The following is a 15,439-nucleotide window of genomic DNA, read 5'->3' as shown; positions in this document are numbered from 1 at the left end:
TAATTCTATTTTTATATAACTAAAAAATTATCTAGTTCTTGATGTGCTTAAAAACTGACCAACTCCTCTATGGTAGCTATATTTTATAATTAGCATGGCGCAACATTTGAAAAATCTTTCTTTGACGAGTAAAGAATTTATTTCTTAATATCTTAATCGTAATTGTATTTTTTTTTCTTTTTGTAGCTACGAGTCGCAAGAGGGAAGAGTTCACAGATTATTACGTACGTTAAGCAGATTACTACAGACCGATTTTTGTGCCATTTTTATAGTAGGCATGGCGCATCTTTTTTCTCTCTTCTTTTTTCTTTCTTGTAGGCGTAGAATTTTGCGTAATCCGATGAGAAGAATCTTGAGAATCCGTTGTAATGAAGATGCTGAATGTTGCATAGTCCGATGAGATGAAGAATCTTGTGAATCTTGTATGATGATATGGAGAGGTGGGAGGGAGGGGAGGGAGGGGAGGGTGGTGGGAAGAGAGCGTAGAGGGAAGGGAGGGCTTCAATATTGGAGTTGGCAGGATTTGACTACAGAATACAAAGCGTGGGTGATAACCACTGTGCCAGGACCGCACATCCCAACCAAATTTAGCTTTGGGTACACTCATTTAAATAGGTAGCTAATAGTTGATTGGGATATGACGCTGTAGCATAGTTCGCGTCTGCCATGCTGGTTTCGCAGGTTCGAATCTTTATTGTTCATCGTTAAAAAAAATTTTTTTAAGATAGTTAGTCAATATTATTTTACAAAGCACCATTATATATCTGATATTTTCAAACACAGTTTTTTTTTCTTTATTCACTTTTCTCCGAAGAATGGAACTGGTAGAGGATGAAAAGATACGTCAAAGTGGTACCAATTAACTAAAAAAAAATGTACAGAGTATCTCTTTCCATATATTTAAAGCTTAAAATTCGTGAATACCTGTGGTATTAAATGAAGATTGACATCAAAGAAAGCTAGGGCTGATAATTTAGGTAAATTTTGGACAATACTCAGTTCTAGTAACGAAACCTGGCAACATTTTACGCCAGCAGACGTCAGTATCTTTACGCGTAACAGTGAATCAATTAACTCACCTGGTTTTGTAGTTGATTGTCTGCAGTATCAATTTTGCGCAGTGAACTTGCCACTTTACTTGCCTAACACAACACTACCGTAAATAAGAATGTTTTTTTTGATTGATTAGTGTAATGTACATGATACTGAATTCTGGATGGGCTGTAGAACATGAACCAGAGGAAGATGACTTCCGAAGACACACTTATGACCGTGATACCGTCGGGCTGGTTGGTCATTGAAATACTGTTGGCGATGAAAAAAGAACGGGCAATAAATTCCACAAAATAGTGAGCTATAGATATTAATAAGATGAGTCCGTAAGTTTCGTTTATTCGCTCAACCACCTCACTGGCTAAAACCAGGCTGCCCCTCCATTTACGGATGTTTTCTTGATTCAATTTGCAGGTATTGTCTACATCTTGTTGGATCCCTTTATAAAATAAAGAAGTCAGCCAGACAATGGAGCAATACGTGACCAGTACACTGATTGGCACAATCTTTGCGAAAAATGCAGTAACGGTGATGAACATCCTGTACTTGGACTCATTTGAGAAGTTTGGTATTAAAACTAGCAATTTGTAGATAATTATGCAGATTTCCTGATTCAAAAATTGAATTATCCAATTTGTATAGGATTACTTAGCATTGAACAATATTTCTTACCGCTAGGATTGGAAAGAATCCGATAAGTAACGTTCTTCGTAATTTGGTATGATCGATTTTACAGTAAGCAAAATCAAATGTTTCCACAACATTCCATAAACGTAGCCATCGGTTCTGAGCAACGTAGAAAAAAGCTGGATAAACAATGGCTATAAAACAAAAGTGATTGGCAGCATCTATTCTGGCATTCCAGCTTAACGTTGTGGAAGTTGAGATATTCAACGCTTTATTCGTTTCGGTAAATGGAAACGAAATTTTCCAAAATTTGATTACGATAAAATCTACGCTTGCCCATTGACAAGTAAGTAAAATAAGCAGACCATAAAGATTGATGGCTTTTCGAAATCTGAAACATTTATCGTAGAGCTCGATCCCAAAAATGCGCATCCAGAAAAAGATCGGCTTGAAACACCATGCTACATTACGATTAAGTGCTGGAACAGCCGGATCAACTTTGTTCTTCACCATGGCTCAAAACAAACTAATCTCACCTTGGCATGATGAAAACCTTTTTGAAAAGCCATCGCATTCAGGGCTTTGATTTCCAAAATAACCTGTCGTGGACGACATTTTCCTGAGGTAACATTAGCTCTATCATTAGGTACTCTATGGTCACTATTGATTCCACTGCTATGTTCAGATGCAAAGAAGAGGAATTATAATAGAGTAATGAGGATATGTTTCACTAAACCCGGTTGTCATGGGAATTCGTTTCCTGGCCTACTCTTTTCGATCTGGCTCCTCCCTCTCGTCCCCGCACGTGTTGACATTTAAAAAGGTTGAAGGGGCTTGGAATAGTCGGGAATCGAACCCAAGTATCTGAGCTAAAGCAAGAATACTCAATATATCGTTATTGAAATAAAATTAAGCTACAACAAAAAAAGGTAATTTATCAAGTTTTGTATTTCACACCTTATCGCATGATTCTACACGTTCATTTATTTGTATGCTTCAACTACGCAGAATCACCCTCAGATTGCCTGACGATATCGATGACGCTAACATTAAACTCGCGATTCAAAAAGTTGATAAACCAGAGCCGAAAATCAGGATCAGTCAACCTTTGGTGAGAGGATAACGGCATTGGTAACAGAACCAATCGGTTCGCAGCACTTATAATCCACGTTTGGAGTTGTCCACCCCTTTCGTTGATGATCGATAAATTGATCTGTTGGAGTGTTGGATTTTCTACAGCAACAGATGGAGGATCAGGTATATAAATTTGGTCAAACGACGGTCGGATTTGAATATCGTGGTGAAAGTTCGTAAATGGCTGCTTGCAAGTTGGGCATTCTAATTTGATCCGGCACCAATCAACCAAGCATCGAAAACAAAAGACGTGCCCGCAGTCGGGATGGGACTTGTTCAAATGCGGATTAAGACAAATAGCACATATACCGTCATCGTAATTTCGGAGCATTGCTCTTGGATTAGAAGACTCATTTTTAGTTGCCATCTTGATTTGATTGGTCGTTCAGATGCGTTTAATGTCATCCGAGAGACATGCCTTTCTCTTGTTGCCTTGGCCTGTACGCAAGCAATTGGTAAGTAGCCCTCCAGCCTTATTTATTTTTCTACCTTTCTGTTCGATTAGAACTTGTAATCATCATTTGCGTAATTGCGTACATGTCAAAAACACCCATAAATTTCAATATTTGCCCTACATGGTAATTTAGTATTGTTAATAAAAAGTTGACAAACTGTCACGTTTGCGGCTGCCTTTCTACCTTGTCGTTATAATATTTTTCCCGTAGTTCAAACATGGTTTACAGATAGAAAACTTCCCTTTGGGTTTTATGAGCGGACTCGACAGCCAGAATTTTATCGCTTGGCTTATGTCCAAATTGACTTGTGCAGTTTCAACCAGTTCCATTCAGGGCCGAAGACCTCTGCATGGCTGCTTACGTAAGTAAACAGTATACGGTATTGCGCAATGCATCTGTAAGGTTCTTGCGAGTACGGCTTTAGGATAGTTTATCGTTGCATCTTTATCAACAACAGGCAATTGAGGAGGCTAATTGTCGGACGGTGCCCTGGTTAATATCACAGGTTTTTATCATATCCATATCCATAAAAATGGTCAGCCTGATGCTGAACTGTTTGTGCGTGAACACGAATGCTTTCCGTAGTGATTGAATTTTGGGGAAGGGTACTGTCCTGATATACCGATGAGACTAGGAGATGCTGGATGTATGGTATAAAACTATTTTTGATATGCACTGTCAGATATGCCGACGTCATACAGGCTAGTCTGTGAGATCTCACCCGCATAGGTTTCTTTTGACTGATGACTAACAATAGGCCCGATGCCAATGAATGCTACGGTGGTTTTAACTGCGTCACGTTCAATTTTAGGTGCTTCAAAATAACTATTGAGCGGCTGTTGGTATTTACCAAGACGTCTGATCACAAATACATTCCAAACCTATAAGCAAGCAATAGTTTAGCCTTTTTTTCTTTAAGAATTTGGCATTAAACTTCGTAAAACAAAAAGAAATTGATACTTTTCCAAAATAAAAAAACACGTACCGTTAAGGAAAGCTGTCAGGTTTTCACCAAGTGAGGCTCATCATCGATAACAACATAGCCAAACCAATGGCAATACATCTTCTGAGAACGAACAGCGTCGCTTGTTTTTAGGCAATTTAATGTTGTTTATGTTCTCAAAGAATAGCAGGACTGTGTGGTATCGCCTTGTTTAGACAGACATTGATGGGCTTACTATTTTCTGGCTTTTGCTTGCCAATGACAGGTAAGTGAAGCATGGGATCTTCGACTGGCTGTAGCAAATTGCCTTGACTTCAGACGAAGTTATACGACGAAGTTTAGAAGTTTTATGGTAAACTTTCTTCAAGTGGAAAGCGTTACGAAGACTTTTGGTATATCTTGTATCATCCCTTTTCACCAGCGTTAGGCCGTTCTACGGCTCTGGAATACGAAATGTTTAACTTTACGCAAATTATGGATTTGCCCACGTTGAAAGTACACACTTTTGCAGGGACAGCCATGCAAGTACATATTGATTTTTCAATCAATATGCCTCATCCTACGGCATTATAGGTAACTTAAAATTAACAAATTTTACTCGTAACACACACCTGCTTGTCGCTGGACCCGCATATATCGATGTGCAATTGAGTTTTTCCTTTTCCGAAATATTTTTTCACTTCTTCACTCTAGTTAACAGGCTGTAGTTCCTTTCTTCACCGCTAGCGTGTTGTGGCCAGCACGCCCACCGCCGTCTGATCTTATTCTTGACGTTTAGCCATCGACATAAAATTTGCTTGCCAGTCTTAGCCAAACATATTATTGTTGATATTGATAATCCTATTAATTAGTCTGAAACTATGGTATGGAATTTTCTTGTAATTGTCCGTGTTAAGCTAATCGCCATGGGCTTACAACCTTTCGGGATTGGCTTGCACGAACTTCAGTACTTGTTGAAACGTTCTGACTAACTTTTATTGCAATACCAGACTGAAGTTTTAACATTATTTCCATAGGAAAATTCAAACAACCATTTGGATGTGGAGAGAAAGTCAGAAAGATCTGAAACAGTGGATTTGAATGACAACACACTGCAAGTTGACATTTCAGATGCACTCAGTGAAAGAGAAAAGGTTAAATTTACTGTCCACACTAAGGTAATTCCACATCAAAACTATTTAAAACGATTGATCCCACCTAAAACACAAATGTTTTACAGACAACTTTGAAAGATTTTGTCAAGCAAGACTTTTCAGTAGTTCGCCAGCATGAAGAGTTTATTTGGCTACATGATCGATTTGAAGAAAATGAATCATATGCAGGATATATTGTGAGTTGCCATTATTTTTCATTTTTAAAAAGCCAGGTGAATAACCTTATTTTGAATAATCATGTAATAGATTCCGCCACCGCCTCCAAGACCAGATTTTGATAGTTCTAGAGAGAAGTTGCAAAAACTTGGAGAAGGAGAGGGTTCAATGACAGCAGAGGAGTTCAAGAAAATGAAACAAGAGTTGGAGGCGTAATTACAGTCATCTAAATCATCTTAAAACCCTTCTTTGTCTAATTTCTTTGTGATTTATAGAGAGTACTTGGCAACATTCAAAAAGACAGTTGCAATGCATGAAGTTTTCTTGTGCCGGTTGGCTAATCACCCCATATTTAGAGCCGATACAAATTTTCGTGTATTTCTCGAATACGAACAGGACGTAAGAAGGAAAATGTTGCAAGTTTCAAACTTTAATTCATTTTTTTCTCAACGTTTCTACAGTTATCGGTGCGAGGGAAGAACAAAAAGGAAAAATTGGAAACGTTCCTCAGATCTTTCTCCAAGACAACCGACGAAATATTGCTTGGGTCTACGCAAAAGGACGTTGACGAATTTTTTGATAAGGAGAAAAACTTTCTTCTAGATTATCATTCCCTATTGAAAGACGCTACCCTTAGAGCAGATAAAATGACCAAAGCTCACAAGGGTATGTATTGAAACATTGATTGCTGCATTTATTCAACGAAATTGCAAGCCAAAGTTGATTGAATCTCCTTTTAGATGTGGCGGATCACTTTATCAAGATTTCCTCTTGTTTGCTGGAAATGGCTACAGCTGATACAAATCAATTGGAACGTTTTGCTACGAAAGCAGCTGACATCTTTGAAAAAGCCAGGGTAGATACTATTCATGGTTGAACTTTAGACCCTTATTTTATTTCTTCCTCCTTGTTGCACAGAAAATTGAAAATCGAGTCTCCACTGACGAAGATCTGAAGTTGTCAGACACGCTACGTTATTACATGCGTGACACAACGGCAGCAAAAAATTTACTTTATCGCCGTCTTCGTTGTTTGGCCGATTATGAGGGGGCCAACCGAGCTCTAGAGAAAGCAAGAGCTAAGAATAAAGACGTCCATGCGGTATGTTTTTTCTATCTGATTTTCTCATGCGATTCCGCTTTTGCATGTTAATCTCCCTCTTTATCTGTCATAACACAAACTAACCTTTCTTCGTCTCATTTTTAACGCTGCGTTCTTATCAAAAGGCTTTAGAAGTTGCAGATGTAAGTAGGCTTTGGGGCAATTCATTCGTTTACGCTTAGTATCAAATTCCAAAGTGTTTCAAAAACAAGTGCCCTACTTACGTGATTTCTTAAACTATCCGATAGGCCGAATGGTCCCAACATCAAGCGTGCGAGAAATTCGAACAAATGTCTGCTAAAGGGAAAGAAGGTATTGACGACTTAAAACAAACAAAAAACCTGTTCCATAATTTAAGGGCGATTGATGGCTGCGGGCTGACAAATTTTCCATTTCGTTTATCAACGTAGAATTAATCGATTTCAAAGTGCGGAGGGTGGCCGCTATCAAGAAGAACCTCATCGAACTATGCGAACTGGAATTGAAACACGCAAACGTAACGATTCCTTTCTTTTTCTTTCTCATTGAAATCTTCTTAACTCAAGCTGATTAAAAATGCAGACTCACTCTCAGCTGTTGAAAGCCAGCATCGTCGCTCTAAGAGAAGAACTCTAAAGTGGTACGCCTTTTCATTGCGTTCAACCAATAAAAGTACGAAGAATCCAACGAGAAAATCCGCGATTGAAAGATTCCAAAAATATCCTCTTTTTTTTGCGCTCCGTTATCCCTGACTCCCGATTATTCCCGCAGCCAGTGTGATTGATGCGTTCACGCCGGTGGTTTCTATTCGTCGTTGTTCGTTGCCTTATAATGATTCGGAGCGAATTTGTTATCATTCTGTTTGGCCGACCATGTTTCGCCCCACAACCTTGTCCTTTTTTTTTAATGTCGTCTCCAGTCCCACCTGTTCCCTCCCCCCTTTCCCTTTTATTCTTTTGCTGGTAGACCTCTATCGTTTGTCATTTGTTTCGCTTCTGTTCCCAAAACTCCATGTCCATACATTATTGTTGAATATACGCCAAAGTTGATTGTAAAAACAAGCACTTTGATCGATTTCGATTTTTCACAAGTACTTAATTAAGGCCAACTCGATGTTTCATCACATTATAATCTTATCACAGTTATGCTTCAGTTAATCTCAACCTTTTTATCTTATTCCCGCATCTCGTGACATGGTCTTGAGCCCTTTGTACCTGAGGCGTAAGACCTCGTGGCCTTCCAACCGTCCCAACTTGAGAAAACAATTTAAATTCGGCAGCGTTTATACTTGACTAGGTCAAAGTAAGAAACAAAAAGACAAAGCGACGGAGAAAGTACGTTAACTACCAGACGATTGCAAAGAGGGCGGTTGCGTTGCTGGGTTGCCTTGCTTCCATTCGTTAAACCCAAAAGTGCCAAGGTAACCCAACGCTGGAAAGCAAATAGTAGAACGAAACGAAAAATTGGGATCAAGTAGATGAGAGAAGAGAGGAAAGAAAAATGAATGTGTTAGCATGAATATTGCGCAACCCGACGCTTCGTTCCTCCCGGCATAGTGAGAGAGAGGGAACTCTCGTCTTTTTAGCAGTTGGCCCCGGACGTGGTAACGAATAAATTCGACCGGTCTACTTTTTGTTGAGATTTTTTTTTTCAATCGGGACGAGACTAGACGGCACTCACGCCGTATATGCGTGAATCGGTTTCTTCTGGTTCTCCAACGATGGGTCTTTTGTTTCTTTTTTTGCGTACCTTGGGGAAAAGAAAAGACTCGTTTTTGTTGTGTTGTTTTTAGGTCTAAACATGGTACGAGCACGGTTAGAAGAAAGCGGGACAAAGGCCGTGTAGCTGGGTAATCTTTTATCGCTACGGCACTGACTTAATCAAGGTGTCCGATCGGAGCATTTTTCGCTCTCCTGTTTTGTCGAGTTTTGGTCCCTTGAAAAGTTTTAATTTCTTTTCTAGCGAAACCAAATCTGTTCAGAAAATGCCGTGTCCCCAATTGTTTTTTCTTTCCTCGTCCGAGAAAACGAGATAGCCTCCAACTTGTCCTACAACAACTTTTGACATGACTGAAAGGGTGGAATGGAATAAGAAAAACCCAAACAAAACAAAAGCTAGTCATTCGTGTGCTGTCATCTTTTTGGTTAGACTTGGAAGCGATGGCGCAATTTCTTTTTTCGGCTGCTGCCAGACTTTTTGTTTTCTATTTTTGGTTTTTGTTTTTCCCGTCTTTCTTCATTTTCATATTTTCCTCTCGAGGCAGCGGGACGAGGTTCTTTTTTTCTTTTTATTTTAGTCTTTGCTCCTTTTTTTTTAAATTATTTTTTGTTCCGTTCTTTTAAAAGACCTCGGCCCTTTAAAATCCACAGACTTTCGGGAGATAGAACGAGGTTGTCCTGGCGGGAAGGGAGGCACATTTTTGTTTTCGTTATTTCACGCTACCTAAGATTTAAAAAATCACCTGATTTAAAAAAATTGTATAGTGTACGATGAGAATGAGCGAGATAAACGAGGAAAAATAACGTATGGCAAAGATAGGAGAAATGGAGAGGGTTCGGGAGGGCCGCGTGATTGGCCAGTTGCAACGTTTTAGATCAATTTCGGCCGGCATCTGCCACCGTCCACCCATCGCCATCCCATCATCGTCTCCCACTTAACAAATTTTCAAGCTCCCTAATGTATTTTCAAAGGGAGAATGGGCAATCCGTCCGATTGTTGCGTCCATGTATATTTTCCCGGACCTCGGCCAGCTCCTCCCACTTATTGTGGGACTAGAACGAGAATACGAAAAGGGGAACTGTGTCGTCTGTCAGTGCGGATTGAAGCGGGCGTAGATTCGAGACTTAGGTGTATCCGACCAGAGGGCAGGGTCTCCCGTTTTCGGGTGGTGAAACCAAGGGGATAAATTAGAGAGTCGAACGGGCGGCACGGCTTAGTAGGGCTGGCCTGTTCCAACCGAGAACGTCGGGGTTTAACATCGGGGCACTACGACGCCGTCGGTCCTCTGCACCAGTGTTCAGGTAGGCCATTTCTTTTCTATTTTTCTGTCCTTTCCTTTTCTTTGTGTCTTGTTTGTTTGTTGTTGTGTAAAAGCATTAGCCAATGGTTGACCCTTTTTCCATGCGCTATGGGCATCGTTTGCAGGGCATGGGCCGTGTGTTTTGGTTGTGGCCCGCACAGTACCTGGCACCACAGCAAGGACAGAGCCCCGCCTTAATGTAGCGGGGTTTTTTTTATTCTCCATAACCTAGTTTCGTAATCTGTGAACAAAAAATATCCAGCAGGCTGGTAGGCAGTAGAAATGTGAAACATCAGCAGACCTTGGCTCGTTAGAAAGTCCTTTTTCAGCGAGTGTGTGTGTGTGTGTCAAAATATTTATTTTCATCGGGATGTGGTATATCCAAGAAGATATGTACCAGTCCTGCTCAAGAAATGTTCCAAAAAAAAATTTAGGTTAGCACGCTAGGAACGAAATGTTCGGCCATGCCGATCCATGCGGATTGCACGTAATTAAGGCGTTCACACGCCGTGATTTATTAATTTTTTTTTTCCATCTCGGGACAAGATCCTTTCACAATGCCGCATTACAATAACATGAACGTGATTTTATGCGGGCCAGAATTGAAAAAAATAAATAAATAAAAGGAAGAAACGTGAAAGCTGCTGTGCATTTGCATTCCCGCTCTCTGGGCTATTGAGTGCGCTGGCCTGCTGGACAGGTTTTCTTTTTCGTTCCAGGCACGAAACATCGTTGAAACGCAAATTGCACCTAGCGGCTATATTTTTACGATTTTCGTAACCGTTTCGAATGGTGTTTGGGGTTTTTCCACTCCACACGTGTGTTTGTCCCCCTCAGTGTTACACCACTATCAATGCAAACACAAATTATCGATAACCGATTAAGTTGTATTATCCGCATGGTGACGACCTTGAGACGAATCAAGTGTGTGATTTGAGATTCACCGGAAGCAATTAGAACGTTTGAAACACGCTGAACTGGAGCAACTTATGGATGTGGTGGGAGGGGGTTTGCCGTCTCAGTGGGGTCAATATCCAGTTAACCACATCTCTTCTTCTTTTATTCACTCTCTCCACGCCCTTTCTTTTATTCGGCGTCTCTTTTTTCTGCTTACACAGCCCGGAACGTTGCCGAATCTTATCGTATTCCTTGTCTACTTTAGATTTTTGCTTGTTCGCTCTCTTCAGACAGCAGCCAGTTTTGCGCGTAGGATCAGCAGTCGGGTCGGCTGTTGATTTTTTGTTTTGGCTCTGAAACAAAACGACACATTTCACCACCAACCAAAATGGGCAAAAAGGTAAGGTGCTGATTACGGGAAAAGAATTTTTAAACGGGCGTGCGCTCGTTATCGTTACGACGTTGCTTGTCGTCAATGTAGCGCATGACTCCATCACGTGACTCGTTTTTTATGACATTTTGTTTTATCTGTTTTTGTAGACCAAAGCATCGAAAGCAAAGGATCTGAACAATTTGAAGCAAGAATTGGAGATTGATGATCACAAAATTCCAATTGCTGAACTCTACAGGCGACACAATGTTAATCCGGAGACGGTAAGACCATTTTTCATCAGCCTTAAGAGCCCCACAGCCGTTACGGGACTTTCTTTTTCTAAGCCACAGCCCAGTTTTTTTTTTAACAAGCTGTTTGTGTTTATTTTTATCGACTAGGGTTTGTCGTCACAACAAGCCAAGGCCAACTTGGAACGCGACGGGCCCAATTGCCTTACTCCCCCCAAAACTACACCAGAATGGGTTAAATTTTGCAAACAACTCTTTGGTGGTTTCTCTATGCTTTTGTGGGTTGGTGCTATTCTCTGCTATGTCGCCTACGCTATTGAGTACAGCCAAAATCCCGACATCCTCGGTGACAATGTAAGTGTCAAATTGAACTATTCCAATTTTAATGCCAATTAATTATTTGATTCAATAGTTGTACCTCGGTATTGTCTTGACAACGGTGGTCGTCGTCACTGGCTGCTTCTCTTATTATCAAGAAAGCAAGAGCTCCAAAATTATGGAATCCTTCAAGAACTTGGTTCCGCAATCCGCACTCGTCATCCGCGATGGCCAGAAACAAACAGTGAAAGCCGAGGAAGTTTGCCGCGGTGATATTGTTGAAGTGAAATTCGGCGATCGTATTCCAGCCGATATTCGTATCATCGAAGCCCGACAGTTCAAAGTGGACAACTCTTCATTGACGGGCGAATCCGAACCTCAGAGCCGTGGACCCGAGTTCACCAATGAAAATCCATTGGAAACGAAAAATTTGGCTTTCTTCTCCACCAACGCTGTTGAAGGTAAACAACCATCTTTTTAAATGTTTTATTATTAATATACAACAATTTACCGACATATATTTTGCTTTCTTCAGGTACTGCCAAAGGTATTATTATCAGCATCGGTGACAATACAGTGATGGGTCGTATTGCTGGATTGGCCTCTGGCTTAAGCTCTGGACAAACTCCAATCGCCAAAGAAATTGAGCATTTCATTCACATCATTACGGGTGTGGCCGTCTTTTTGGGAGTCTCCTTTTTCATCATCGCTCTCGCTTTGGGCTACAACTGGCTGGAAGCCGTCATCTTTTTGATCGGTATCATCGTCGCCAACGTACCCGAAGGTTTGCTGGCCACAGTCACCGTCTGTTTGACCCTGACGGCCAAGCGCATGGCCAAGAAGAATTGTCTCGTCAAGAACTTGGAAGCCGTCGAGACGCTCGGATCGACGTCGACCATCTGCTCCGACAAGACCGGAACCCTCACCCAAAACCGGATGACGGTCGCCCATATGTGGTTCGACAACAAAATCATCGAAGCCGACACCACTGAAAACCAAACTGGTAAATTTATTCACGAAAATTCGGTTGATTGAGTTTTCGTTTCTAATCGATTTGTGATTATTCAGGTGCCCAATATGACAAAACAAGCTCCGGATGGAAAGCTCTATGTCGTGTCGCTTGTTTGTGCAGCCGAGCTGAATTCAAAATGGGTCAACAGAGCATGCCCGTCTTGAAGCGGGAAGTTAACGGAGACGCTTCAGAAGCCGCTTTGCTCAAGTGCATTGAATTGGCCACTGGCGACGCCATGGCCATCCGCGCCCGCAACAAGAAGGTCTGCGAAATCCCGTTCAATTCGACCAACAAGTACCAGGTGTCCATCCACGAAAATGAAGACAAAAAAGACGGCAGATATTTTCTGGCCATGAAGGGAGCCCCGGAGAGGATTCTCGATCTTTGCACGACCATTTTCATCAATGGACAAGAGAAAGTGTTGGACAATGAGTTGAAAGATGCTTTTAACACGGCTTACATGCAATTGGGAGGTCTTGGCGAGCGAGTCCTCGGCTTCTGCGATTTCCATCTACCGCTGGATCAATTCCCGAAAGGCTACAAATTCGATGCCGATGAGGTCAATTTCCCAATCAGCGGAATGCGATTCGTTGGACTCATGTCCATGATTGATCCTCCACGTGCTGCTGTCCCCGATGCCGTAGCCAAATGCCGTTCGGCTGGTATTAAAGGTAATATTAAATTTGTAATTGTTTTTAAATTTGTTTGCATGACTTACCTATAATAATTTTTTATAAAAACAGTTATCATGGTTACCGGTGACCACCCCATCACTGCCAAAGCTATTGCCCGATCTGTCGGTATCATTTCCGAAGAAAGTGAAACCGTCGAAGATATTGCCGAACGTTTGAACATTCCCGTCGACAGAGTCAACCCCAGAGACGCCAAGGCTGCCGTCATTCACGGCGGTGAATTGCGCGAATTGTCTCCGCAACAGCTCGACGATGTTCTTCGTTATCACACTGAGATTGTCTTTGCCCGTACTTCTCCCCAGCAGAAACTAATCATCGTCGAAGGTTGCCAGCGTGCTGGAGCCATCGTCGCCGTAACGGGAGATGGTGTCAACGACTCACCTGCTCTGAAAAAAGCCGATATCGGTATAATCTTTTAAAGTAACATGTTTTTTGAAGGGCTATTTTTTTTAATCGTGTAAATTGATATGAAGGTGTTGCCATGGGTATCGCTGGATCTGATGTTTCCAAACAGGCAGCCGACATGATTTTGTTGGACGACAATTTCGCATCGATCGTCACTGGTGTCGAAGAAGGCCGCCTGATTTTCGACAACTTGAAAAAATCCATTGCCTACACGTTGACGTCCAACATTCCTGAAATCTCGCCCTTCTTGATGTTTATTCTTCTCGATATCCCTCTCCCTCTCGGTACTGTTACCATCTTGTGTATCGATTTGGGTACCGACATGGTAACGAATTTTTCACGTACAGTATTAAATTAACCAATTACTTACCTATCGTTTACAACGTTTTCAGGTTCCAGCCATCTCTCTTGCCTACGAAGAATCCGAGTCAGACATTATGAAACGTCGCCCTCGTAATCCGTTCACTGACAAACTCGTGAACGAAAGGTAAATTGGTCAGTTTTCAATTTTTCTAATTTAATTTGTTACCTTTTATGTTGTATCCTCTATTAGATTGATTTCTATGGCATACGGCCAAATTGGTATGATGCAAGCTTCGGCCGGATTCTTCACTTATCTTGTCATTATGGCTGAAAACGGATTCAAGCCCGACCTTCTTTTGGGCATCCGTAAACGATGGGATTCTCGCTACATCAACGATCTCGAAGATTCTTACGGCCAGGAATGGGTACTGGAAAAATTTGAATTTCACGTTTCAAAATTGTTCACGATAAAAAAACGTTAAATGATTTCTCATAGACTTACGAGGCCCGTAAGCAACTGGAGTACACCTGCCACACCGCCTTCTTCGTGTCGATCGTCATTGTCCAATGGGCCGATTTGCTCATTTGCAAAACTCGACGCAACTCACTCTTCCAGCAAGGCATGCGTAATCACGTTCTGACATTCGGCCTCTTTTTCGAGACGGCCGTCGCTTGCTTCCTGTGCTACACGCCCGGCATGGACAAGGGTCTTCGCATGTACCCGCTCAAGTAAGTGCTTTTGTTTTGAATTGAGCCAGACCACAGTCTAAATTGATTGTCTGATGTGCACATCCAGGATCAATTGGTGGGGACCGGCTCTTCCGTTCTCTCTCCTCATTTTCGTTTACGACGAGATTCGCAAATACATTCTTCGCAACAATCCCGGAGGCTGGATTGAAAGAGAGACCTATTATTAGAGAGGAAATAACAAACAGACAAAAACCTAATGCACAGTGCCTATATTTAATAATGGTCTCAAGTCCAATATAGGAACGAGCAATACAATAGTTCAATCGTTCGTTATGTTTCGTAATTGGTTTGCGGTTCACTTCTTTGTAGTTGTATAGCTACGCAAATACAAGGGGCCTCGTCTTCAATGTCACGATTACTTTTGTTTTTCTTCACAATCCAATGTACTACCTCTCTGTGTCAAAGAAAAGGGCATGAATGGTTTGTAAAACTTGCTCCTCCTCTGATGGTCGCTTTGGAATTAGACGATGTAATCGTTGATAACCCCTACTATATGTTACCTCACTCCTCCCCAAGCGTGTACTACTCAGTTTTTTCTGTTACAAGACCGGAAACCCCGATAGAATAGTAGTATGGGGTAGGGGCAAAAAAAACAAAAAACAGAAGGTAAAGGTTAAACCAATTGACAAAAACTTTTGTTGCTAGGATGACTTTCAATTATCCATAATGTGCCCAATTCACTTTGCCCTTCATTGGTTACTTCCTCCCACCCCCCTCAATTGTCATTGTCATCGTCTGCACGCCACACGTGGAGAGAAATGCGATTGCCAACGTCATAAGAACTGTATTAGGACTACCATACCTGTTGTCCAGGTGATTT

The 15,439-nt window shown here is 41.5% G+C and overlaps 3 protein-coding genes and 1 long non-coding RNA gene across 4 annotated transcripts; 3 read left to right on the top strand and 1 right to left on the bottom strand.

Annotated features, from left to right (window-relative positions):
- Positions 1–454: 454 nt before the first annotated feature.
- Positions 455–2,199, bottom strand: LOC130688250 (uncharacterized). Its single transcript, XM_057511223.2, has 5 exons — positions 1,726–2,199; positions 1,200–1,661; positions 1,080–1,142; positions 925–1,014; positions 455–863 (listed from the first exon to the last, which is right to left on the bottom strand). Exons 1-5 carry the CDS (start codon positions 2,191–2,193, stop codon positions 795–797), a joined length of 1,152 nt encoding a protein of 383 aa, XP_057367206.1. The 5' UTR covers positions 2,194–2,199; the 3' UTR covers positions 455–794.
- On the top strand, positions 1,043–3,431 carry LOC130688261 (uncharacterized). The gene is made up of 7 exons (XR_009000394.1): positions 1,043–1,158; positions 1,228–1,379; positions 1,468–1,621; positions 1,696–2,026; positions 2,090–2,304; positions 2,366–2,609; positions 2,689–3,431. It is a non-coding gene; the product is annotated as an uncharacterized LOC130688261 (long non-coding RNA).
- Positions 3,432–4,919: 1,488 nt separating this feature from the next.
- Positions 4,920–7,663, top strand: LOC130688260 (sorting nexin-6-like). The gene is made up of 11 exons (XM_057511239.2): positions 4,920–5,075; positions 5,229–5,369; positions 5,432–5,542; positions 5,613–5,734; positions 5,798–5,921; positions 5,984–6,188; positions 6,263–6,378; positions 6,441–6,623; positions 6,872–6,935; positions 7,034–7,119; positions 7,185–7,663. The coding sequence occupies exons 1-11, from the start codon at positions 5,073–5,075 to the stop codon at positions 7,236–7,238; spliced, it is 1,209 nt and encodes a 402-aa protein (XP_057367222.1). The 5' UTR covers positions 4,920–5,072; the 3' UTR covers positions 7,239–7,663.
- Positions 7,664–9,462: 1,799 nt separating this feature from the next.
- On the top strand, positions 9,463–14,972 carry LOC130688236 (sodium/potassium-transporting ATPase subunit alpha-B-like). Its single transcript, XM_057511201.2, has 13 exons — positions 9,463–9,622; positions 10,784–10,918; positions 11,059–11,172; positions 11,290–11,493; positions 11,552–11,918; positions 11,993–12,460; positions 12,526–13,140; positions 13,213–13,566; positions 13,635–13,891; positions 13,959–14,053; positions 14,120–14,294; positions 14,366–14,598; positions 14,666–14,972. The coding sequence occupies exons 2-13, from the start codon at positions 10,907–10,909 to the stop codon at positions 14,784–14,786; spliced, it is 3,015 nt and encodes a 1,004-aa protein (XP_057367184.1). The 5' UTR covers positions 9,463–9,622; positions 10,784–10,906; the 3' UTR covers positions 14,787–14,972.
- Positions 14,973–15,439: the final 467 nt, after the last annotated feature.

The sequence above is a fragment of the Daphnia carinata genome, chromosome 9, assembly GCF_022539665.2.
Source record: "Daphnia carinata strain CSIRO-1 chromosome 9, CSIRO_AGI_Dcar_HiC_V3, whole genome shotgun sequence".
Classification (NCBI taxonomy): Eukaryota; Metazoa; Arthropoda; class Branchiopoda; order Diplostraca; family Daphniidae; genus Daphnia; species Daphnia carinata.
Note: the sequence above shows the minus strand (reverse complement) of the source record. Positions and strands in the feature narration are given on the sequence as shown.

Coding starts and splice junctions, on each gene's coding strand:
- LOC130688250 (XM_057511223.2), bottom strand. CDS start 2,193: ATGGTGAAGAACAAAGTTGATCCGGCTGTTCCAGCACTTAATCGTAAT. Junction 1,662..1,725: donor GATTCTTTCCAATCCTAGCG/GTAAGAAATATT, acceptor TTTTTGAATCAG/GAAATCTGCATAATTATCTA. Junction 864..924: donor ATCTTCATTTAATACCACAG/GTATTCACGAAT, acceptor ATTTTTTTTTAG/TTAATTGGTACCACTTTGAC.
- LOC130688260 (XM_057511239.2), top strand. Junction 5,922..5,983: donor TTCTCGAATACGAACAGGAC/GTAAGAAGGAAA, acceptor ACGTTTCTACAG/TTATCGGTGCGAGGGAAGAA. Junction 6,936..7,033: donor GTCTGCTAAAGGGAAAGAAG/GTATTGACGACT, acceptor TTATCAACGTAG/AATTAATCGATTTCAAAGTG.
- LOC130688236 (XM_057511201.2), top strand. Junction 13,892..13,958: donor TCGATTTGGGTACCGACATG/GTAACGAATTTT, acceptor CAACGTTTTCAG/GTTCCAGCCATCTCTCTTGC. Junction 14,054..14,119: donor GACAAACTCGTGAACGAAAG/GTAAATTGGTCA, acceptor ATCCTCTATTAG/ATTGATTTCTATGGCATACG.